The sequence below is a fragment of the Cuculus canorus genome, chromosome 3 (assembly GCF_017976375.1).
Source record: "Cuculus canorus isolate bCucCan1 chromosome 3, bCucCan1.pri, whole genome shotgun sequence".
NCBI lineage: Eukaryota > Metazoa > Chordata > Aves > Cuculiformes > Cuculidae > Cuculus > Cuculus canorus.
The window spans coordinates 68,879,738-68,905,497 of NC_071403.1; the positions used below are offsets into that span (position 1 = coordinate 68,879,738).

A 25,760-nucleotide genomic window follows, 5' to 3' on the forward strand; every position below is an offset into this window, starting at 1 on the left:
GAGGTGTTGAGGTCCAGGTCGGATGGGTCCTTGAGCAAGCTGATCCAGTGGGACGTGTCCCTGCCCATGGCAGTGGGATTGGAACTGCTGGAACTGGATGGGCTTTGAGGTCCCTTCTCATCCAAACCATTCTATGGTTCTATGATTCTATAATTTCATGCAACCATTTAAATGACTCTTTCCATTTTATGTAATTCTTTTTTTTTTATTTTCCCTAAGCTTATTTAGGCTGTTCTGCAACCTGATCAATAAAAAGCAGCAATACATAGTCGAGGGATCTCACCGGAAACAATCATCATTTTACAGAAGGTCATGCTTGAAGTGAGAGCTGCATACAGAGATGCAACGGAGCTGTATGGGCAATACAGGAAAATCTCATAGCGTTGTTTCTGCAAACATGAATTTCCTGTGAGCTGCTTCAAAACCCCAGTATGAGTGCTGAGAAGCAGGCTTCCCTCTCTCCTTAATGTCAGCTATCAGTCTTGGGAATACAAACACGCTTTCTGCCTCCCCCAACAACTTACTGGAACATTTCTGAAATGTTGCATAAATGCATTCCCTGTAAGACAAAGCTGAACTAACATCTAACCTAGAAATTTCACCCTCGGTTAGAGTTTTATGTGTCAGTATGAACCCATACCCACAGAGCAAGCCATTTTCTCTCAGCTTAAGCAGATAACACAGTCAACTGTGCAGTTACTGCTGCCTCCACACACTCACATTCAAATCTGAATTGTTTCTATCCCAAGCAGTTTAACACAGCAGGAATTAATACAATGCCAGGAAAGATACAAAGAAGCAAAGGCACGTGCAATGCAATTGTTTTCACTCATCTTCAAAGATAATAATATTTCTTCCTTCAAATTGCTTTGCTGTCAAATAGCAACTGCACCACATCCTGCAAATGTGCTACCAAGCTCAATATTCAATTTCTGGCTGCGTCCAACAGCTGATCCTTCTAAGTAAAAACGCATGAACAACTGGGGACACATACATAAAACACTGCCCAAGATGAGGCAGTTCCTCAGGCAGTTCTTACCCAACATCAAGCAGGATCCTGGTGTATTTTCAAGAAAATGTGTGTATTTTTCCATGACTATTTCTCATTAATTGCCTCTCACTGTTTTCTTGGGGCAAGGGGTTCTGCAGATTAATTCCATATATAGCATGGCTTCAAACATTTTCCTCATTTTTTGATCATGTACATTCTTTCCCAAGGTAGAAAAACTGAATAGCGCATCCCTACAGGCTATCAGATACTATTTTCAAAAGTCAAAGTCCTCCTGGCTGTTCCTACCGGTCAGCTTTTCCAGTTCATATTTATATACACATACAAGAAGGCTATTCTGGTTTGAGCTAAAGTAGAATCAGTTTCTAACTTCTGCTCAGTCTTGTCTAAGTAACTTCATTTTCTGCAAGTTAACTGCATGGTTTTCAGACAGTATTTCTCTCTAGAAGCAATAACACGGGGCACTGAGAAGCAGAAAGGCCAATGCTTACACTTAGCCCTATAGAAACCAAGGCCATCCTCAAACTGGTGGATGCTGTAAGTCAAAGACTAAGAAGGGTCGTACCTGCAGGGAGGGGTGGACAGGACAGGTGACCCCAAACTGACCAACACAGCATTCCGTGTCATACATGTCATACTCTGTGTAAAACTGAGAGATCAAGAGGGTCTTGCTCTCTCCTTTGATATCCAACATCCAGTGAGGACCTCATCTGTCCGTTTGTCTCTGATCCCATATCTGTCCATTCCCGAACCTAGTTCCTGAGACCAGCTCCCTCCTAGCCTTGGACCCTTTCCCTCATGTTCACTCTGCAGTATTTCTGGTTACAAAGTCACTGAGGGGTGGAGCGTGTGATTTCATTTATTTGTATATATTTTACTATTATCTTATTATTTTCTTTATTATTATTATTACTATTTCATTAAAATTGTAGTTTTAGTTTTCCAGCTTACAAGTCTTTTCCTCTCATTTCCTTTTCCCTGGGTTTGGGAGGAAGGGAATTGGGAATCCAACTGCTTGGTTGTAGCTGCCAAAATTCGCCAGGCTGAAGCTAAACCTTAACAAAAGCCTACATAATCACACCAGAATTTCCTCTCTAGGCATCCCAACAGCCTGCAAGCTGCTCTGGAAGATACGAGGAGAATCAATTAATTGAGCAAAAACTGTAAGCTACTGTCATCTAGATAAACAGAATCATGATATCTTCAACTTTTGCCAAACCTTCCTTTAACTGGGATTTTTGCCTACCATTACAGAGATATCCCATGTTTCAGGGAATTCTACAAATAATACATACGCTTCTCCACGTCACAAAGAGATAATTTATTTATAATTGGTTAATGCAATTTTTTTCACTGGTTAATTAATATACATTTTGCCCAATCAACTCACTCCTGATTCATACTTTTGCAAAAGGAAGTGATTTATGTGCAAGTTTTACCACCTCACTATCCAGGCTTTTCTCACATAGCCAGCTACAGGAAGATCAGCATTTTCCATTTTTATGGAAATATCCACACAGCAAAAGCTGTGGATCCGTAATATCCACACAGCAAAAGCTGATAAGCTGTGCCTTATTTTCAGCTTTTAGCCAGCTTTAAGGAGTGTTCTAAAGTCACAGTAAGGAGTCGCACACGCATGGTAGCCAGATGAAAGCCGGCTTCACCTGCACTCTCTGCAGACCTGACACTGTGTAATGGCTAAGGCTGTGCCAAGCAGGAACTTACCCAGCCACTCTGCACGCTTACTAGCACTGCTTCCACATCAGGTTTCTGGTGAAACGAGAGCTGACAGAGAGAGCTTCTAGTGGCTTGCACAAACCCTGAATTCTAGTTTTTAGTAACTGAGCAAAGAATAAGTGAAAACAGAATCTGATAAGATCATATTTACTTCTAAACAAATTCTCTGAGGTTGGCAAAAGCTCTCAGCACTTTACCTATTATTTAACACAGTATCTAGGTATTTTGTAAACTTCCATGTTAAGGCAGGATACAAAACCTGGCTCAGTAGATAATTTTTCATTTCCATGACAGTGGTTAGCATTGCAGAATACAAAACCTGGCTCAGTAGATATGTTTCCATTCCCAGGACCATTACTAGTGTTTTACAGTCAGTAAGCCCTTCCAATCCTTCTGTTTTCCTTACATTTAGAAGTTGCATGTGTTTGTTAACATTCATCCTCTTCCCATTTAACCCTTCCAAAAGGGGTGAACTAACATTGCTTCGTCCTTGAGACACTGATAGTTGTTTTCCAGTACTGTTTTCTCAATAGCTAAGTCTTTGACAACATTCCATCTGTCTTGGGCCTAACCTTCATTTCTTCTTCAAAAGGACTAAACGATTCTTCAGCTTTATGAGAAGAAAAAAGCCCTTCAGTCCAAATATGAGCTATGGAAAATTTTAACACACTGGGCTGTTTATTTCAACACAACTGCTGCCCAAAGACCATCATTCATCTGAAATCAGCAATTTGTTACCTACTCACTGCATAAGTAGGATTTTTTTATTGTTCTTTTTTACTAAATTATGTGAATATCTGTTTTACTGTTTCAAAAATCTTTGAATTAATTATGGAATAAATTTCTCTTTCGAAGTATTATTAGTACTAGCCACGACAAGGTAATCATCACTTACCGACAGCTGTGAAAGGTGATCCTGTTTTAATTAGAAGGTTTTTGGACTAGTTTCCTTTTTCCCTACCACCTTTTTCAGGGCAATTACCTCAGAAAGAAAATAGGAATTATTATACTTTATAAAGTATTCCCTTATAAGTAAAGGATATTCGGGCTTCATCTAGTTCCTCATCAAAGCAAAAATCAAGCCCAGATGTTGCAAGGCTACAAAAATCCTCAAGTCTAAGATAACAGGGCACCCCTTCTCAGCTTCCAGAACTTCTCAGAGAACAATCAATTTGAGTTTAAGTATTCATGAGGAAAAACATTGTCTGTGTGGATATATAGCCCAGCTCTCTTAGCCTGTCCTCATATGGGAGGTGCTCCAGCCCTCTGATCATCTTTGTAGCCCTCCTCTGGACCCGTTCCAACAGTTGAGTATCCTTCTTACGTTGAGGATTCCAGAATTGGACACAATACTCCAGATGAGGTCTCACAAGAGAGGAATAGAGGGGCAGAATAACCTCCCTTGACCTGCTGGCCACGCTTCTTTGGATGCAGTCCAGGATACGGTTGGCCTCCTGGGCCGCAAGCGCACATTGCCAGCTCACATCGAGCTTCTCATCGACCAGCACCCCCAAGTCCTTCTCTGCAGGGCTGCTCTCAAGCACATCATCCCCCATCCTGTACTGAAATTGGGGATTGCCCTGATCCAGGTGTAGGCCTTGCCCTTGGCCTTGTTGAATATCATGAGGGTCGCACAGGCCCACTTCTCCAGTCTGTCCAGGTCCATCTGGATGACATTCTGTCCTTCCAGTGTGGCAACTGCACCACTCAGCTTGGTGTCATCGGCAAACTTGCCGAGGGTGCACTCAATCTCGCTGTCAATATCATTGATGAAGATTTAAACAGTACCGGTCCCAGTACGGACCCCTGAGGCACACCACTTGTCACAGATCTCCATCTGGACTTCAAGCCATTGACTACTTCTCTGAATACTACCATCCAAACAGTTTCTTATCCACCTAACAGTCCACCCACAAAATCTATATCTTTTCCATTTGGAGAGAAGGATGTTGTGGGGAACCATGTTAAAGACTTTACAGAAATCCAGACAAATCACATCCGTTGGTTTTCCCATGTCCACTGCTGTGGTTACCCCGTCATAGAAAGCCACTAAGTTGGTCATACAGGACTTGCCCCTAGTGAAGCCATGCTGGCTGCCATTAATCACCTCCCCGTCCTCCATGTGCTTTAGCATGGCTTCTAGGAGGATCTGTTCCATGATCTTCCCATTATTACATAATATAATATGTAACATATGTAACAAATGTAAACCACTTTTTTTTACAACTATTATGGCTCATTCATAGGTCCATGCCTGATTAACTCATAACTGACTTCTGAACCTGTAGAATTACACATCACTTACAGTTATATCTGCAGTCTGTAATAAAACTCCTGTCTGACCTGTAAAGAACAATAATTTCAAAAGTCTTTTCAATAGGTCTTGTTTGGGAAATGTAAAATGCCAGCACAAGCAAATTGATAGTTAATCAAAAAAAAAAAGGCTATAAAGGAACCTAAAGTAATTTAGAGGTCTTCCAAAACATTAATTCCTATAAACATTCCAATTGTTGCCTAGGACTTATCTATTCACTTCAATCAAAATGAGTTCACACCCTCTTTCAAGCCCAAGTCACCAAGTAATAACACTATGACTGATCTTTGCAGCACATGGTAAATGCGTTGATAAGGAAACTTCGGCCTTGACCTTTGCAACAGAGAGAACAGACAACTACGTAATGCAAGTAAAAAAGCCAACAAGCCATGCTAACAGCACCAGTCATTTCCAGCGAATCCCTGAAGGTTCACACATCCTTGAAAGGGGAGATTTGGATTTAAAGAGGTCATTTTGGGCACTTTGTGACCAAACTCAAGGCTCTGTAGCAAATAATTCCATGAAAGTGACTAAAGAAAGGGTTGACCGTTTTCACAGTGTTCATTTTAATAAGAGAAACCATGACTCAACCAAAGCCACTCCCAACAGCCCAGGATCAGTAACAAAGCATACCGAGCTCAGAAGTCATACAATAGATTTTAAAATTGATCTTTTGTACACGATCCGATTACTGAAACCTGCATGGCACCCCCAAGGATTGCTCAATAAAACAACTACATTTCCCGTCTCAGGAAGGGTCATATTTTGGTTAAGGAATAACTAATAGGAGGATGCCAGATTTTTGAAGTTGCATGATAACAGACTTCCTTTTCTGATAGCACGTGTTTTACACAGAGTTATTAATCCTCAAGCCTCTAGAGAAACACGTGAATACCTGTTTGCAAATATTCTGTTTGTAGATGCAAGAGAAAGCAAGGTTGATCAGTTATTTAGATGAGAGATCAGGAAGAAGTGTTTTCCTGTGAGGGCGGTGAGGCACTGGCTCAGTTGCCCGGAGAAGTAGTGGCTGCCACATCCTTGGAGGTGTTCAAGGCCAAGTTGGATGAGGCTTTGACCAACTAGATCCAGTGGGAGGTATCTCTGACCATGGCAGGGGGGCTGGAATGGATGAGCTTTAAGGTTCCTTCCAACCCAGACAACCCTATGATTCTATTCTGTTCTATGATTCTATGACCTGGAATTTCAAAACACTACTTATTAACGCAAAATCTGAAATAGCTAGAGACACTTTTCCTGAAGACCCAAACATGTTGCAGTGACAATTACATCAATACAATCTGCTCTCTCCATGAGTCGGGTCCCACATACCTCAAGTTGTGTATCTATCAAAATATGAAATACAGACAGTGGAAATTTCTGATGTTTTCTGTCAACATGTGTTCCTAGGTCCCACAGAAAATCAGAAGGATAGGTGAGTGTGTAACTTAGGGATTGCAAAGCCTGCTTCTCCTCTTTAACTTGGAGACAATCAAAAACAGCAGGTCAGGCATTTGACCTTTTAACTGCTCTGACTGGCAGAAATTTTATGCAAATGGACAGATACATGGAATCATAGAATGGTTTGGGTTGGAAAGGACCTTAAAGCTCTATTCAGTTCCCATCCCCATGCCACAGGCACGGACACCTCCCACTGGATCAAGCTGCTCAAAGCCTCACCCAACTTGGCCTTGAACACCTCCAGGAGGGACGAGGTGTTCCACAATGGCTCTGGGCAACCTGGGCCAGCGCCTCACCACCCTCAAAGTAAACAATTTCTTCCTAAGATCTCATCTAAACCTCCCCTCTTTCAACTTGAAAACATTACCCCTCATGCTATTCCTGCACTCCCTGATAAAGTGCCCCTCCCTGACTTTCCATGTAGGCAACCTACATCATGTAGATCGCTCTGGCCTGCAAGGACCAGCTTGGCGAGACAGGACAAACATGTAACTGTGACCCAGTCTAATTCATCCAACAAAGTATTTAATTATATCTATCCATCTCCCAGTCTTGCTTTTTACCAGAGGAGGGAAGTGGGAAAAAAAATGCATGTTTCCAAATGTCACTCCTTGCAGAGCACGACTGAGTCACATCAAGTGGGGCTGTGACAGCACAGATTTCTAACATTCTTTTCCCAGTTCCTAAATTGAACTGGCATTTTAATGAGAAATGCAGCAAAACTCCTAAGATTTTCAAACTCACCCTGCTTTGCAAGCATCTCAAGAGTGTATTTACCCTATTATTTCTTTTTCTTTTCTCTTGCTAAGTAAAAGCAGTCTAGGTTTGCCAGAATTCCTTCAGCTCACTTTAGGAACTAGACAAGTCTGAAATCAAAATGAATGATTTTATAGCACAAGACAAAGTTGTTGATGATGGAATTGGAAGCAGAACCTGACTACAAATTAACTCCAAAACTTAGAAAAAACACAACTAAAACCAAGTTTTTCCTTGATCTCATAGGTAAGATTCCTCTGATGGAGCTGCAGAAGCCAAAACAATTCAGTGACAGCCTCTCTCAAGGGTGTTACGTTCTAGATAGGACTCTGTCCCAAATCCTCACTATTCCAACTATGTTTTTGAGATCTGCTGTCCCACTGTTTGCAGGGAAATCTTTACCACAGCTAACGGGCCTCCACTTTTCCCTCTCATACTAAATCACCCCATATAAATTTACTATGCTTCCTGCTCAGATTAGCAATGGGTATTTGTGAAAATGCAAATGAAGTATTCTTTGGTCGTCTGGCACTCTGGTTTCTCAGACTGCACTCACCATCTTGTCTCGGATGTCACCGCAATTGCCAACCGATCCCTCCCTTGCCAGGCAGCAGAAGATTTGCATGATTTATTCCTTCATGGCCACAGTACAAACATTTTTTAAACATGTATTGAGGAGTATAACCCTTGCAGCATTTGACAGGTTGCCACATTTTAGAGAAGTTATGAATAACATTCTTAATGCAGCTCTGGCTGACTGGACTCCCAAGAATCTCAATTTCCTGCCATTTTTAGCAATTCTAAAGGCTCAAATCATCACAGGTATTTGGCAGCTAAACAATACACATGTTTCTGGAGGAGGCAGGTACCAATACAAACAAAACCACCCCACAAAATCAGCCTGGCTGATTTTAAGTCACTTATTAAAACTCCAGTCCCCCCGGCCTTTCAGGTGATGACAACAGAAAGTATGTGCTGCACCTGACAATCTCTTTGCTTTCCTATTTACTGCCATTTGGGTATGAGGAGTTTAACTTATCAAAAATCACGTAAAGAATACTTCCAAGGACCACTGCCATATAGTTCAGCTTGACATAAAAGAGCTACAATATGTTGTATTTAAACAAAGGTCTTCTATGCGCTTAACTGAATTTTTCTCATATCTGCCACCTTCAAGACCACTTGCTTTTCTCCAGAAAACAGCTCAGGACTGACTATCCACCTCCAGTAACAGCTTTTGCCTTTTCCTGCACCTCTGTTACTTTGTTTCATGCATACATTTTTGCAGTTCCCACCATGGACCCTTGCAAACAAGCAATAAATTAAGGAGTCACAACGACAACCCTATCAATTATTACAGGCCTTCTCAGTTTCACAGCAGTTTAACAAATTGATGCCAGTCCCTACACTCATCCACCTTTGCAAGTATTTTTGATGTACATAAAGCCCTACTGTCAAGAGACTGCTAAGAGCTACGCCTCTCCAGCATGTTCCCATTTCTATTCTTACACAATGAATACAAGCTCATTATGAGAAAATAATTGTGAAAATTAACTTCATTCCAGAATGACAGTGGCACAAATTAGTTTGCAGATTTAAATTCCTCCTGTTCCACAATAGCATACGAGAAGGAATCAAATCGTTCACAGACCCATTAATTGCTAACATGTTGTTTAGAGCAGGAAGCAAATACAGTAAGCACTAGGTTTCAACGCATCTTCCCAACACTGTAAAATCAGCCTTATTTTATAGATGATGGCAATTATATTGCAAAAAGAATAAATATTAGTTTTTAAATTGAAAGCCATCTGTGAAGGCCTGCTTTTCCCAGTTATTAGCCTCATATTTAATTTATGATACCTGACCTTCCTAATTCAAAAAATCTTACCTGGCATCTCCTTTTGAAAGGTTGGTGTTTACGGGATGAAGAATAACCTTGTTTGCATCCACATCCACCACACATTTTGTATGCAGATCAAGCTCTATAAAGAAATGAGAAAGTGTCAAGTGCTGCCCCTAAAGCAGTAGGATTATACACACCATTACTTCCTCCAGACACCAAATTTATTCATGCGGTCTGACAGCCACCCATCAGCAAGAGAATAGAAACAGGACTATTGCCAAGTTCCCCTTCTAGAGATATTCTGATGGGATGGATCCTGTCCAGCTTTAAAACATGCGTTCTTTTCAAAACAAGAAAGAGCACTTCGGTTTTCCTGAAGGACAATCAGCATACACAAGGCAGTATGAAATTTCTTCTGGGGAAAAGAACCAATAGGCATGGTACCACTTTGACAGCTCTTCTTATGGCTCTCTCAATGCTTGACACGCTCAGAGGGAAAGCTGCCCCTGCCATCTGCAGCACATTTTCCCCAGCCGCTGCTGTGATACTGCAGCATGCCATGCCAGCTGTCAGTCCTGGGGCACCTGCTCAAAGAAATTCCAGTCCCATCACAAATAATTTAGGTGCAAGAGTGCAGAAAAGGCCTTATCCTTCCCCACAGGCTTCCAGTCAGCTAGGAAGCCTAACTCTTCCAAATGACGCTAAGCAAACGCGTATACACTATGAGTAATAAGAATATTTGGAATGTATGAGAAATCTCATCTGCAGAGGCAGGGAAAACAAAGGCTTCAGATAACACTGACAACCATCCAAGGTATCCATCTGATGACAAATGGAGTCAGATATACAGCAAAGCCCACAGTCACTTGCAATCAAAGTCACTGCCGGGACATGAACGAGTCCACAGCCCTGTGTTCTCACACTCTGATGCTAAACCTGGAAAGTGCCCCCAGATGCGGATACCTATAACCATGACACACCAATCACACCCAGCAGGCACTCTGCAACATCCTCGCATGCTGTGATGATGAGGGGCTGCACTGAATAACCTGCAGACAGGGTTCAGCACCTCAGCTGAATCACCCAAACACGCTCCTGTCTAATCACATTAATTATAATCCTCATCCTCCTTCAACCCTGCTCTTTCCTTCTCTGTCACCTGTACTTGCTCTTTCACCTTACAGCACCTTATAAACTCAAAATTGTAAATCTCTCAGGCAAAGACTGCAGATCTTAATTATTGCCCAGCACCTTGCAGGCTTCTTGCTGCTGTTAAATAACATAAAAGGAATTTTCTTCATTTTACAGCTTTTGAAAGAAATGTTATAGTCTTTTGCTACTTGGGACACAACAAAGAAAGCCAAAGCTCAAGCAGGCAGTCACACAAAACTGAAATCCTTCGGAACAAAACTACTCCTCTGTTCAATTAAACTATGCATTTGCCTAAGGAAGAGACAGACGAGTTTCAGAAGCAAGTGTTTATTTTAATGTCTCTCCACACCCTGAAAGTCAATTTACCTATCATTAATATGCTAAATGCTTGCTTAGATGAAATTATATTCTTCCTACATCCCATATCCGACAAGCTTCTTTATCTTGGTCAGGCTGGTTAGTGATTAACATTCTGAATTGCAGTGACCTGCTTTTCTTCAACCACTGAAGGTTTTTACATGCTACCTCCCTCATGCAAAGCATAAGGTACACGCACTCAGAATATAAGTGATATGGTCTCCATCACGTTTTTTTAATTCTTTCTCTTCTGAGTGAAGGTTGATGGCAGGTTTGGCATCCATGAGTGCCCAGTGAACTCAAGGTCTTGCAAGTATTCATCAAACCGCAGTTTGTGAAAGGCCTTTGAGAAAGCACACAGAGAGGATAGAAGAGTTCCTTAAAGTCGTGTGTCGTCAAAGCCAATTTCTCATGTACAACACACCTTGTCTGATTATCATTACCACAAAGGTAATGTTAAAATCCCTCATCTAGGGGTCCTGCAGACAGGCGACAGCACCGTTTCAGATGTGCTGAGCCAAACTAACAGTTATGACCAAACAGGGAGGTCTTGGTCCTTCTTTCAGGCTACCTGCATCTGCTGCTTACCTTTCACCACTACCGTGCACAGCAGACTCCTCAAAGTCACTTCCAGTTACTTCAACAGCAGAAAACCACCCAACATGAAAAACTGATGCATTCAGACACTACAGAAAGTCACATCAGCCCAGCCAAAGCTCTGAAGAATATCAAAGGCCATGCAAATGAGTGGGTAGACCTGTACAGAGGGGAAGAGAGGAGGCAGAGGATTTAGACCTCTCAGCAGAGATGAACTGCTACATCAGCTCACTGTGTCCCATGAAATAAACCCCTAAGAAACAGTTATGTTCAGCCTCTAAGCTGAGTTATGTATCCCGACAGCCTTAAGGCTACTGATTCCAGGCAAAAGATTTAGCTCCTTTTAGCTGAAGAAATAGTTTCAATTCTGTTTTAATAGTCCACCATATGTTTTCAATTATATGCATTCTAGCTCTATGACAAACCATGTTCTTTGACTGATTTCTGATTTCTTTAATGCTTTCAGTAGAATGAGAGGAATTTTACATTAGCCACTTCTGAAAATCATACCATCATTATTTCCACCTCATTAAGTGTTTAATATTAACCTAAGCAGGTTAGCCTTATGGACAAATTATCCTCCTGCTCTTTTGGATAGGATCACACAAGGACTCCACCCTCACTCTTACCAGTTTCAGTATCTCCTAGGTAAGCAGTGTACTCACCGCCCCTAAACAACAAGCAAAATTGGAATGCGTCAAGAGAAGCTAAGCACGCACATCCAAAAGGACTCATTTGTTGAGGCTTAGAATTACTCTTTCCATTACACAGTATTTTTTCTTAGGCAGCACAAAATTTATAAGTTACAAGACGACAAAAAGTGGTTCACTGTCAAACTTTGGAAATTTATCACAAATCTTGTAGCTCAACAAGATTGAAAATCTCAAACCAAGAAACCAATCAGCCAATTGCTTTTTCAGAGAATCACAGAATCATAGAATCACTTACTTGGAAAAGACCTTTGAGATCACTGAGTCCAACTGTACCTGTCCACTACCAAACCAGATCCCTGAGCACCTCATCGAGCTGTCTTTTAAACAGCACCAGGAATCGGGACTCAACTGCTGCCTCAGGCAGCCTCTGCCAGTGCCCAAGAACCCTTTACATGAAGAAATTTTTCCTTATGTCTAATCTGAACCTGGTCTGATACAACTTGAGGCCATTTCCCCTTGTCCTATCGCCTGCCACTTGGAAGAAGACACCAACACCCACCTCGGTCCAACCTCCTTTCAGGGAGTTCTAAACAGTGATAAAGTCTCCCCTCAGTCTCTTTTTCAAGCTAAACAACCCCACCTCCCTCAATGGGTTCTCTTAAGGCTTGTTCTCCAGCCCCTTCACTAGCTCTGTGCCCTTTCTCCAGACACGCTCCACCCCCTCGATGTCTTTCTTGGAGAGAGGTGCTCAAAACTGAGCCCAGGGTTTGAGGTGAAATTCTGAAAATTTAAAACTCAAACCCCCAATGTTTCAAGAAACATTCAATGGAGGGAACGCTCTTCTTTCTTGGCTGTGGAGTGAGCGTGCTGTGACATCCATCATAAGAAGGTAACACATATCTTGATCACTTTTCCACGTTTACACTTCATAGCTGGAGAAGCGTTAAGCAAAGGTGGGCTGGGCACAAGAACAATCATTAAGTCATGTGCATCCAAGCTACTTACAGAGATTGTCTCAGATGTCTTTTTATTTCACTTGTGAAATAAAAGTGGAAGGTGGGGCTCGAAGGAGGCCATTCTTCTTCCCACTTCCCTTGATTTTTCAACTCTGCACAAATGCTTCTTAAGACAATCAAATCTGTGACTCAAACAGTGCAGATCTTAGCTGAAACCACACTCGAGTAAACCCTAAATGACTGTGTCTTTGATAAAAGCCTTATGGGTGTTGCAAAAAGAATTCACACCATCCATATAAGCTTTGGGCTTTCCACTAGCCTAAGAGATTCAATGCATTTCAAACAGAGTAGAAAAGTCAGTAAGTAAGACAGCAGGAAAAGCAAAACCAGAAGAAGCACAGCACCGCATGCCATGGTGGATTCAGCAGACACTGCTGCATTCCCAACAAGAGGCAGGAGATGGCATTCCCTTTGTAACAGCAGTCACACCTCTGGTAATCATAAACTCAACACAGCAGATTTTCCGTAAGTGTTAGGAAACACCAGCAGAGGTGTAACAAAATGTACTGAACGGGTTTGGGGCAGAGACAAAGAGTGTACATGAATCCTAAAGGCAGGGGGAGAGGAGAAGCATTTTGAAAAGCATCAGACATTATCAATGCTGGGAAACCTCCACCTTCATTTATGGATTAGTTTGGCAACTGTCTTCATAGATGAGCTGCAAGTAACGACAACAATGGTTGCATAATGATGTTTCAAACTCACTCAGTCTCACAGGGAACGGAACCAAACCCAGCAGAACCAGGTGGCGTAACGAAAACAGCAGAACTGCCATGCCATGATACCAGAGCTTTTCCAGCCGCTGCCCTTAAAAGTCACCCCATCTTTAAGGTTACTGTATTTGAGAATCAAAGAGAAGATTCTAATAGGTAGCTTTTACAGGGCAGTTCAAAATAATCGTAAAATGAAAGATGACACAGTAAATAAGTTTGTCTGTGACTTATTAAATCAGTGGTTGGGACTGTGGCATTGTGGTGACTTTCAGTACAACAGTCACAGTAGCTAAAAAGTCTGTTACAACTTACTTGGCCTTCCATATTTTCCTGTTTATATACTCTGTTTTTTCACACTGTATAAAGTGAATTAAGGGAAAGCATTTCCCAATTCATCAAGACCATTTATTTCCATATAAATTTTTTCGTCAGATTTCAATTTCATACAATAGAATCATAGAATGGTTTGGGTTGGAAGGGACCTTAAAGCTCATCCAGGTCAAACTCCCTGTAATAGGCAGGGACACCTCCCACTGGATCAGGTTGCTCAAAGCCACATTCAACCTGGCCTTGAACACTTCCACGGAAGGGGTATCCATGACTTCTCTGGGCAAGCGGGGCCAGGGCCTCACCACCCTCACAGGAAAACATTTCTTCCTACTAGTTAGTCTAAATCTCCCCTCTTTCAGCTTACAACCATACCCCCTTGTCCTACCCCTGCATGCCCTGATAAAGAACGCCTCCCCAGCTTTCTTGTATCCTCCTTTAAGTACTGAAGGCTGCTAAAAGGTCTGCTATAAGAAATTAGCTTCTAATATTTGCCAGTTTTCCAGCCCTTTCAAACACCATTTGACCACAAACCCTGCTGAAACAAAGATGCAAACCTGGTGTTACAACACCGGTACAATAAAGTTTGTGATAGATTCCTCCTCATCCCACTACCAGGTTTAAGGCAGCTGCAATTGCATCAACACCCAAGGTCCCCTCGGAGCCAGAACGTAGGGCCCAACAGCGTGACTGGGAACTGGCACGACTGCTCTTAGAGAGTTCAGAAAAGCTAACCGAAGTATAAAAAATAAAATGTGAAAGGTTTAAAGTTCATGTACTAAGCTAATAAGCCAAAATTGGCCCCAAATACAAAAGTTCAAAATAATCTCCTGTAAAGATTGAGACGATAGACATTTTATATTTTAAATTGCCAGTAGATTTTCAGAAGATTAACATTCCCATGAAGGTTAGAACTGGAATGTTGTGGCCTGAGCCTTCAATTGCTGAGTAATTACAGCTGCTTTCTTGCACCTTTCTTGATCTAAAAAAGTAAATGGCAATAACACCAAGATATGTTTAAATCACAGAATAGCTTCAACTGGAAAAGACCTTTAAGATCATTATGTCCAACCATCAATCCAGCACTGCTAAGTCCACCACCATGTCCCCAGGTACGACATCTACCCATCCCTTAAACACCTCCATGGATGGTGACTCAACCAACTCCCTGGGCAGCCTCTTCCAGCGCTTGACAACCCTTTCAAGTAAAGAAATTCCTCCTAATCCAACCTAAATCTCCCCAGCGCATCTTAAGGCCATTTCCCCCTTGTCCTGTCACTGGCTACCAGGGAGAAGAGACCAACCCTCACCTTGCTACAACCTCCTTTTAGGTAGCTGTAGAGAGCAATAATGTTGTCCCTCAGTCTCCTTTTCTTTGGACTAAACAACCCCAGCTAATAGGAACTTTAAAATATTTAAAATATTATTTATCACATAGATTAATAAAATAGCACCTAAAAAAAGCTGGTTGTTTTTTTTCTATTTGTTTTAAAAAGAAATCTGAAAGCACGTTCAAACAGAACAGGTCCTCACGTTCTTGCCAAAGTTTGTCCCCTTAGAGTGACTTTTCCGATTGCCATGTAGAAGCCAAGAGAAATCAAGAAAAAACTAACTGACCATACAAGAGAGTATGAAAATAACTTACACCTAAATAACAATGCTAAAAGCTTAAATTAAAAAAAAAATAGTAAGTGTAATAGCACTTTTAGGGCATTAATTATAAGTCATAGTAACTGGTGTGTTCTGGACAAAAATACAGTAATCTGATTTGTCCCTTAAGTTCACCAACATGAAGCCTACGCAGGCATCTTTCAAGCTCCTCTGCTATATCTATGAACTGTACAAATATTGTTCATTAAATTTTCAGCTTGCAGCAATTAAAGATCATTAAATATGTATGAGTGCATCTGGCACAGCACACAATACTGTCTAATCTTGATGGTGAGGAGTAAGTCAACTCAAACTCACGAGCATGCTGAATGCAAGCAAGCTCTCCTCACAGAGTGGTCTAAGGGGTAAAAAAATATATTCTGCCTTCTGCTGTTTCACTTTCTGGAAAAAAAAAGAGATTCCCAAGCAGCATTAGTAAAAGCACTCCATGTAGCTGGACATTAACCTTAACTCACAGTCCTGCCGCTGCACATGCTGCTCAGCTCACAGAGGCTGAGTAAATACATCAGTCTGGTGACTTTCTGATGCAGCAAAGAGCTCTAAGAAAGTTCCACACAGCTCTGTGCCGCTGCTTTGTTTCAGGCTTCAGAGTTAAGAGGAATGAAATGCAATAGTATTTGTTCTGCCTCCAACCACCCAAGAGCCAAGGCAGAACTACTCATAGTGTGTTTATCTGATTTTCTGTTGACTTGAGGAGGAACAAGCAAACATGAAACCAGAGCAGCAAGGTAACCTTACACTGTGCTTTAGGCTAGCTCTGAAGATGTAATTAGCACAAGAATTGTTTGCCTTTGCAGCACCCACATAGGACTGACTGGAAGTCTCACTAGTTCTTTGGCAGTGGGGAGTAAGCGCCTAACTCTGTAGGAGCTCTTAAAACACAATTGCATCGACGAGGAACACCAGATGAAACACTGCCCTTACATGCTTTACCCATTTGTCACCGTATCTCTAGGTTAATCTTGCTCATATTACAAACACTGTTTTATAGGCTATCAACAATCACCAGGAAACACTGAAAACTCTAGACACTCATTTATGACAAGGATAATGGTGAAGAAAAGTCCTGTGCTTTGAATATTGCTATCAGGTCCCAATAGGGGCCATTTCATTCACTCCAATACCATCATTACTCTAAGACTGCTTGTACAAACTCCTGTTGATAAATTGTTTCTGTTGTAATCTCCAGTAAGAAACAAACAAATAAAAAACCCACAAGAACAAGCCCCGGCTCCCACCCCGACCCCAAAAACATTTAAAATGACTGGAAATACAGCCTCCTCCAAAGAGCAGGAAGACAAAACATCAGTGCCCAATACCGTGGTCAGAAGCTGGCACAGATACAGGAGCAAATTCTTTCCTTACAAGCACCAGAAACAGAATCTTTATCATCAAAGCACAATAAGATCCCTGTTTGAACACAAAACTGAGTCTGGATCAATACATTAACATAATGTACATTTACATTCAGCCTAGATATTTAGACTGGAAGCCGCAGGTATCCCATCACAACCCCACCAGCAGTGCAACTGGGTGGCATTGCCAGGATGCAGGCTGTGATCTTGTACAGTTTACCCTTAACCTAGCACACCCCCATCACTGGTCCCTATCTGAGCTCTGCCGCCACCACCCACCCTGCCTAGCCCTGTGCCACCACCGCTACTGCTCCTGCTCCTCAATAAATTTATTCAATACACTAAACACATGATTTTTTTTGCAGTTTATTTTCTGCCTTTCTTGTTCAAACAGAAAATAACTGACTCAAATGAGATGTAGCAACACCACAACAACAGTTTTGACTGGCTTGAGGTGTCATCAGCCATACCCTTGAGCATAAGTCAGGTTCTTTTAGTACCGAGAAGAGATTTTATATTTTAATTAACTGAATCACTGAAGTGATTCAAAAGGCATAGAGAAACACAAAGATTTAAACATACTTATGGGATGCTTGTACACCAACACCACCTGAAAACAAAATATTCAGTAAGACAAGTCTTAATTCATAAAATCATAGAATGGTTTGGCTTAGAAAGGACTTCAAAGGCCATCCAATTCCAGCCCCCCTGCCATGGGCAGGGACACCTCCCACTGGATCAGACTGCTCAAAGACTCATCCAGCCTGGCTTTGAACACCTCCACAGATTGGGCAGACACGAATTCTCTGGGCAACCTGGGCCGGTGCCTCCCCTCCCACACAGTCAAAAATTCTTTCCTAATATCTCGTATAAATCTCCACATTCTCATCTAAATATCGTTACTCCTCATCCCATCCCTGCCTTCCCTGCTAAGGGGCCCATCCTCAGCTTTCCTGTAGCCCCCTTTAAGTACTGGAAAGCTGCTATAAGGTCTCCTCAGAAATAAAAGCCTCCATCTGTATTGCTTGAGCTTTGCACAGCTTTTACCTAAAATACAATGACTATCTGCTAAGTGAAGTTAAACACTGACAGCATTTGTAAAAACAAATCCACTGCAACTGTAAAATACAACAGCAAAAAAGTCAGTGATTGTTATCAAATACCCATCTGAAAAAGCAGCGCACTGGGAAATACTTTCCTGAATAACAAGCCCCAGAAAACAGAAGACTATTCAAAGAAATTGTTCCTAATATCCAATCTAAACCTCCCCCAGTGCAACTTGAGGCCATCTCCTCTCACCCTATCACCTGTTACTTGGGATAAAAGACCAACATCCACCTCACTATAACCCCATTATTGCTACGCAGTACAGCCTGTGACTGCAGATGCAATGCTGCACGCATGTTGACATGGAAGCTGTTTTACAGAAGCACGGCTTCCACACAGTATGCAGGACTGGGGTCTCATCTGAAGCAAGATGCAAAAAAGTAACCTAGAAGCAAAAAACAGAAACCTACGTACAATGCTTCCCCTCACTGCTGAAAATTAGTACTATAAACTTAGTCTATAGATGGTGACTTAGCAAGAGAGTGAAGTGGGACCCTCAATACTATCCCCTTGGAATGCGAGCACTACGAATAACCAACTATCTGCTATAGAAATCCCTTCAATGTGCATGCAAGAAACCTATTACGCTTTTATAAGCTGTATAAATTACTAGTAGTTAAACATACTGCTTTTATTAACCCAATAAACCCTCGTCTTGAGAAATTCATAATTCAAACACCAAAGAGAGCCGCCACTACCACAAATAAACACTGAGAACGTTTCAAAGCTTAAATTTCAACAGTTGTAACCACCTGATGGGTTTGCAGTTTTAAGCCCTTTCGTGCAGAGCGAAGAAAAGAACTTTACTCGTGATCCCGAAGAAAACAAATACTTGCTTCAGGTCCAAAGCCCCAGAACTTCACACAAATACTGCTTAGAACAAAGTGCATATTAGAGAGCTTCCAAAAAAGCCACCTCTTGCCTCAAAGCCTATCAAAAAAGCAAAGACACCAAAGTCTTGCAACTGCATGACTCTTCAGAAAAACAGTTACGTAGATTCTGAAATTTAACATTAAGTAGGTAAGAAAAATACTAGGCTTCATATCACTGTTCCTATAAATTCTAGGAACATGAGAATGTGGGTATGAGTTGTTTAGAACTCACCAAAACATCTGGACTGTGATAAATAATACACTCAAAAAAAACATGATTCCAGGACATTTTTGTTTCAGGGAAAAGACGACATTGATCTTTTAGGCTAGTCTCAGCTGGGTTTACGTATCACTCACAAAATAACAGGATGCTTAATAGCTGCAAAGCAATTCTTACAGGGGGGAGGCAGGCCTCAATTGCCAAGCTACATGCCAGGAGCATGGAGTTCAGGTCCCTCTTCTCTCTGATGAACAGCAAGGAAAGATACACAAACTTCCATTGCTCCTCGACGAGCCTCCTAACAACCAGGCTACAGCCATCCTCTCTAGCCTATAACATTTTTAAGTCTATGCAGAATAAAACAGCTTGGATAACAAAGTTCCCATTCTCACAGATTCATGCAGCTCAGTGCCTGGATGTTCCCAGTAAGGCAGAAGCTTCAAACAGGTGTACTGCTCTAAATCTATCATCTCCCATCATTTTTTTCTCCTTTACTTCCCCTCCTTCTTCCCAGAAATATATTTTCTGCAGAATTCAATCTCTAGCTGCAAACAGCTTGAAGACCACTATGCATGCATAAACTGGGGCTGAACATACACAGAATATATGCCAGGAGGGAGAGGTGCAGTGTTCACACTTTGAGACTGAAAGCTGGATTGAATGAGGCACTGTGCCTCATTCTGTGCTACTCTATCTAATTTGACCTGCTATGAGCAGCGAGTTGGACTAGAGACCTTCAGAGGTCCCTCCAACCTGAATTATTGCATAATCCCAGGGGTAAAGAGCACTACACAGTCAGAAGTTGCCTGGGACACAGCCAAGGAAATGACCTATGACAGGAAAGAGACGTGAGCTAGAGGCAAACCCACAGGGTACCACCTTTAAGCCTCTTTCCACCCAGCTCCTCCAAACTATCCCTCAGTCTCTGCTCAGGGATGAATCCTTCCCCAGTTTTGAGAACTGCTGCCTGAACTGTAACAAAATGCAGATTTTGGTCAAAACATCCTCAATTGCCCTAACCCACCTGACTGTAAAGATGCCAACTCTGTCTCTGCTGTTTTGATTGTGGGACTTTAGAACTCTTGTGAACCCATTGAATAATAGAATTATTTGGGTTGGAAAGGACCTTAAACATATCCAGTTCCAATCCCCCTACCATGGGCAAGGACATCTCCCACCAGATCAGGTTGCTCAAAACCCCATCCAGCCTGTTCCACACCTCTAGGGATCGGGCAGCCTCCACTTCTCTGAGCAACCTGGGCCAATGACTTACTCAGAAAAACATTTCTTCCTAAGATCTAAACTAAATCTCCCCGCTTTCAGCTTAAAACCATTCCCCCTTATCCTATGCCTGCACTCTCTCCCCAGCTTTCCTGTAGACCCTTTCAATACTGGGAAGCTGCTCTAAGGTCTCCCTGCAGCCTTCTCCTCTCCAGGCTGAACAAGCCCAACTCTCTCAGCCTGTCCTTGGATCACCCTAGCCCTCAGATCACCTTAGTGGCCTCCTCTGGAATCACTTGAACATATCCATGCCATTCCTGTGCTGGAAGGACAATGGCATTCCCTTACTTAAATTTTAAAAGGTATGCAAATACTGTATTCAATCCTTTTATTCAATCCTTTTTCTCCTTATTTATTGAAAGGAGTTAAACAGTTATTTTGTTTCAGATCACATGGAAGATAAAGGGCTTCTCCCTTTCCCCCTTTTGCTTCACCTATTCAACTGACTTCACTCGATTCCCTTTTCCGAGAAAGAATTATTGTCATACTCCTGTGAGAACGTGGAGGGGAAAAAGCCACCATACACGTTTCTTGGATTTTTGCCCTTCTTCACCTTCCAATTTCTTGGCTCAAGTTGCCTTTTCATACTTGCTTCCTCTTAATCTAGAGCAAGTTTTTCTAATTAGGACAGGTATAAACATTTAAACAGATGCCCAAACCACAGTCTGATTAATATAACCCTCAGGCAGGTTTCACTGATGGGAAAAAAAAACCAACCCAACAATAAAAAGTCTTCTCTTGTCATTTCAAGCTTCCTCTTCCACGTTTTCTTGTTTGTTTCTGTTTCTTTTCTTTTCTTTTGTTCTCTGTCACCTGGTTATATCTGTCCCACTCAGAAGAAGAGAGGTGACAGAGCTGAGGGCTGAATTACCGCAGGAAAAAGAACACCGAAAGGGAGGCGATTCCACCAAAATCCCTGAGAGAAGGAAGAAGGAAGAGCTGCCGCAGCAGGGCAGAGGGCACAGAGCTGTAAGGCAGGTGTAAGGGGTGTGGAGGGGGGTGTGCCCGGAGGGAGGGGGCACAAAAAACCACGAAAACAGGGCGAGTTTAGGAAAAAGAGACAGGAGAGGAGAGACGGGGAGAGGAGAGGAGAGACGGGGAGAGGAGAGACGGGGAGAGGAGAGGAGGGGAGAGGAGAGGAGAGGAGAGGAGAGGAGAGGAGAGACGGGGAGAGGAGAGACGGGGAGAGGAGAGGAGGGGAGAGGAGAGGAGAGGAGAGGAGAGGAGAGGAGAGGAGAGGAGAGGAGAGGAGAGGAGAGGAGAGGAGAGGAGAGGAGAGGAGAGGAGAGGAGAGGAGAGGAGAGGGCTGCTCGGTGGGAGCGGCTGAACCGTCCTAAAGACAGACAGACAGACACCTGCAAACACACCTGCACAGGGACCCCCATCCCTGCGGGCACCCCCGGGCACGGGGATCCCCGTCCCTACAGACCCGCCCGGCCCCCTCGCACCCCCCCAATGGGGAGGAGGGGATGAGGTCTCACCTCGCCGGTTCATGGGGCGGACACGCACCGCCACCTTCACTTTGGAGTCCCCCATCGCGCCGCTCCCGGTTCCCTGCGCGGCTTCCGTCTGGCGAGCGGCACCGGCGGCGCGGGGCGGGGCGCGGGGCGGGCGGAGGGAGGCGCCCCGCGAGAACAAGGCGTCTCTGGACTACAAGTCCCAGAGTGCACCGCGGCGGTTGTGGGGGGGTGTGCGGCGCGGTGTACGCTGGGAGATGTAGTCCTGTCTCGATGCGTAATGTTGCATGCTGGGATATGTAATCCTAGAGTCATCAAATGAGGATGGGTTGGAAGGGACCTCAAAGCCCATCCAGTTCCATCTCCCTGCCATGGGCAGGGACACCTCCCACTGCATCAGGTTGCTCAAAGCCCCATCCAACCTGGCTTTGAACACCTCCAAGGATGGGGCAGCCACCACTTCCCTGGGCCAGTGCCTCCCAACCTCACAGCAAAATGTTTCTTCCTCAAGTATCATCTCATCCTCCCATCTTTCAATTTAAAACCATTTTCCTTTTTCCTGTTGCTACAGGTCCTACTACAAAGTTTTTCCCCATCTTGCTTATCAGCCCACTTTAAGTATTTAAAGGCCACAACAAGGTCTCCTCGGAGACTTCTCTAAGCTGAACAAGCCCAACTCTCTCAGCCTGTCCTTGTAAAGGAGGTGCTCCAAACCGTGCATCATCTTTGTGGCCTCCTCTGGACTCGCTCCAACAGATCCATGTCCTTCCTGTGCTGAGGACTCCAGAACTGGACACAGAGCTCCAGGTAGGATCACACCAGAGTGGAGCAGAAAGGCAGACTCCTCTCCCTGGCCCTGCTGGTCCCACTCTTTGAATGCAGCCCAGGACACGATTTAGCTTTCTGGGCTGCAAGTGCATGTTGCTGGCTCACATCCAGCTTCTCATCCAACTGGAATGCAGGTTCTTCTCAGCAGGGCTGCTCCCAATCTCTTCATCCCCCAGCCTGTACCAACACCAAGGGTTGCCCCAACCTGGGTGCATGACCTCACATGCTGAGATATGCAGTCTCCTAGATTAAAAAATAGAGGAGTTTTTCACAAGGGGATGTCATGCTGAACAGACAGCAGCATCACCACTAAGACTAAAAACCTCACTTCTCTACAAGAGTTACTCTGGGAGTGAAAACCAACATGGGTTTCTGCAGGGTTTCTGTGTGTTAGAAATCACTTTAAAGATCACATCACAGTGAATATCACTGCCCTGCACACCATTTTGGTCTCTAAATTGGAGAGGTATGGATGTGGCAGATGGATCACTTAGTGGATAAGGCTTTGGCTGGATGATTGCACTCAAGGAGTTGTGGTTGATGGCTCAAAGTCTAAGTGGAGACCAGTAACGAGTGGTATTCCTCAGGGGTTGGTACTGGGACAGGTGTTGTTTAACATCTTTGTTGCAAACATGGACAGTGGGATTAAGGGCACCCTCAGCAAGTTTATCAACAACAATAAGCTGTGTGATAGAGCTGACACACTGGAGGCAATGAATGTTTGTAGTCCAGAAAGCCAAACCATATCCTAGGCTGCATCCAAAGAAGTGTGACCAGCAGGATGAGGGAGGGGATTCTGCTCCTCTACTCCACTCTGCTACTCCACTCTCACAAGATCACCTGGAGTCTTGCATTCGGTTCTGGAGACCTCAGCACAAGAAAGACATGGATCCATTGGAGGAAGTCCAGAGGAGGCCACGAAGATGATCTGAGGGCTGGAGCAGCTCCCATTCAAGGACAGGCAGAGAGAGTTTGGCCTTGTTCAGCCTGGAGAAGAGAAGGCTTCAGGGAGACCTTAGAGCAGCTTCCAGCACCTGAAGGGGGCCTACAGGAAAGCTAAGAAGAGAATCCATAACGGGGGGTGCAGGGATAGGATGAGGGGGAATGGTTTAAAGCTGAAAGAGGGGACATCGAGATGAGATCTTTGGAAGAAATGTTTTCCTGTGAGGGTGGTGAGGCCTTGGCCCAGGTTGCCCAGGGAAGTCATGGCTGCCCCATCCCTGGAGTCATTCAAGGCCAGGTTGGATGGGGCTTTGAGCAACCTCAAAATGATCCAGTGGGAGGTGTTCCTGCCCATGGCAAGCAGTTTGGAACTGAATGGGCCTTAAAGTCCCTTTGAATCCAAACCATTTGATGACTCTATGGTTCTATGATGATCACGAACCATAACTCAGTGTACAGGTCATGGATTTGGGCAACAACTGGATCTGGCTCCATAGAGCACCTCCGATTCTGTTAGCACACTTTCATTAACAGGGCTGGTGCAATTTGCTTAATGAGGGCGGCTCACTGAAAGATCTCAAGAGTAATGATCAAAGGCAGTTTGAACTATATTACAATTTACCCTCATGTGATGGGTCAATGCTCAACCACAGCTGCCAATTGTGAAGACCGAGAATGAAACTATGATACAAAGATGCAAAAAACACATCTCATTTAAACGGTCATGGATAAAAACCCTTGTAGCTGCTGTTTTAGTTCAAAACAAGGATTCTCTGTTATTTTGAGAGGAAAGGGGAGAAAAACAAATTCAGAATTTTACTCCTTCGGTCCTTTAATGTTGACCGGTGTTTTATGACAGAAATAAATAAATAAGACATTTCCAAGTGAGTTTGAGATAAGATTTCAGAAGATATCACTTCTTGCCCAGAAGAATTGCACTCAATATCTATCATTTCATGACTGCCTGGCCTGAAGAATATCTCGTCAAGGTAGAGAGAAAGTGAATATTAAGTTGGCATTTAAGTGACACTGGGATTAACATCCATGTTCCTAAGGGGAACACCAGAGCATCCTGAGTTAGAAAGTTTTCTTGAAGTTAAAACAAAAATTAAGTAACAACAAGTCAGTTCGAGCAGGGTGGCAAAAGCTTGAAATAAAAATGTAGTTTTTAATCTGTAGCGCCAGAAAACATTGGGTCCACGCCATGCTGTACTCTTGGTCCACCCCCACAGTCCTGTGCTGCAAAGGGTTTCTTCTCGGAAGAGAGGGTGACCAGCTTTCAGCCTGCACAGTTGGTTCTCACACTTGTGAACTCGAGGATCCAATTACAGAATGAAACCAGGCTTTGAACCTCTTGTGGTATTTTACAGCTGGGGCGTCAACAAACCGCACCAATGTCTTTTGAAACCAAGTACTTCATGATGGAGATAAATATAATCCCCACTTTACAGCTGGGCATGATGAGCAGCACGAGGAGGGTGTGTGTGGGTTATATCATGTTGAGTCACCTGGAATATGATTTAAATACATGGAATGAAACCTGCCAGATGTGCATACTGCTGGGGACAGCAGGTGTCACCCAAATCCAGTCCTTCCTCCTGCATCTTCTCCTCTAGTACTGATTATTATTTATCTCTCTGCTATATGTAAAATTAAACAGCAAGTCTTTTGGAGAAAGGATTGTATACCACCTTTTTATTTGCTAGAAAGAAGTGCCAGTGCATTTTAAGTGCCATGAACATGTGGAATAACAAACTTAAGCATACATTTCTTGTCAGCTTTGCTCTGGTTTTCTACTAGTAATGAAGAATATATTTTAAAAACTGAAAAATTGCCCTTTTAGCCTAATTGCCAAAGAGAAACCAGATTCACAGATCATCATTGCTACTTCGTGCAAACTTCTTCAAAGACGGAAACATCCTTAGAGCCCAAAGAACCGAGCTCAGCTTCAACACTGAGTTTTATCAGGGCTCTGGGAAGGCACACAGGAGCAATAACTTCTCGTGGCTCGCTGCAGTCCCGCCTCTGGACTTTTCCTTTATGCAAGCCCGTCTCCTGCAATAAATTACACTAATGTAACTTCTCTTACGCTGGC

The 25,760-nt window shown here is 43.2% G+C and overlaps 1 protein-coding gene across 1 annotated transcript in view; it reads right to left on the reverse strand.

The window, feature by feature from the left end:
* Window positions 1–22,033, reverse strand: part of KIF13B (kinesin family member 13B) — a 142,918-nt gene extending 120,885 nt beyond the window's left edge. The window contains exons 1-2 of the mRNA XM_054062336.1: window positions 21,920–22,033; window positions 9,163–9,256 (exon numbers count right to left, since the gene is read on the reverse strand). Of these exons, the coding sequence (XP_053918311.1) occupies window positions 9,163–9,256; window positions 21,920–21,974 (149 nt within the window). The 5' untranslated portion in view covers window positions 21,975–22,033. The remainder of the gene's footprint in view (window positions 1–9,162; window positions 9,257–21,919) is intronic.
* Between the last annotated feature and the right edge of the window lie 3,727 nt (window positions 22,034–25,760).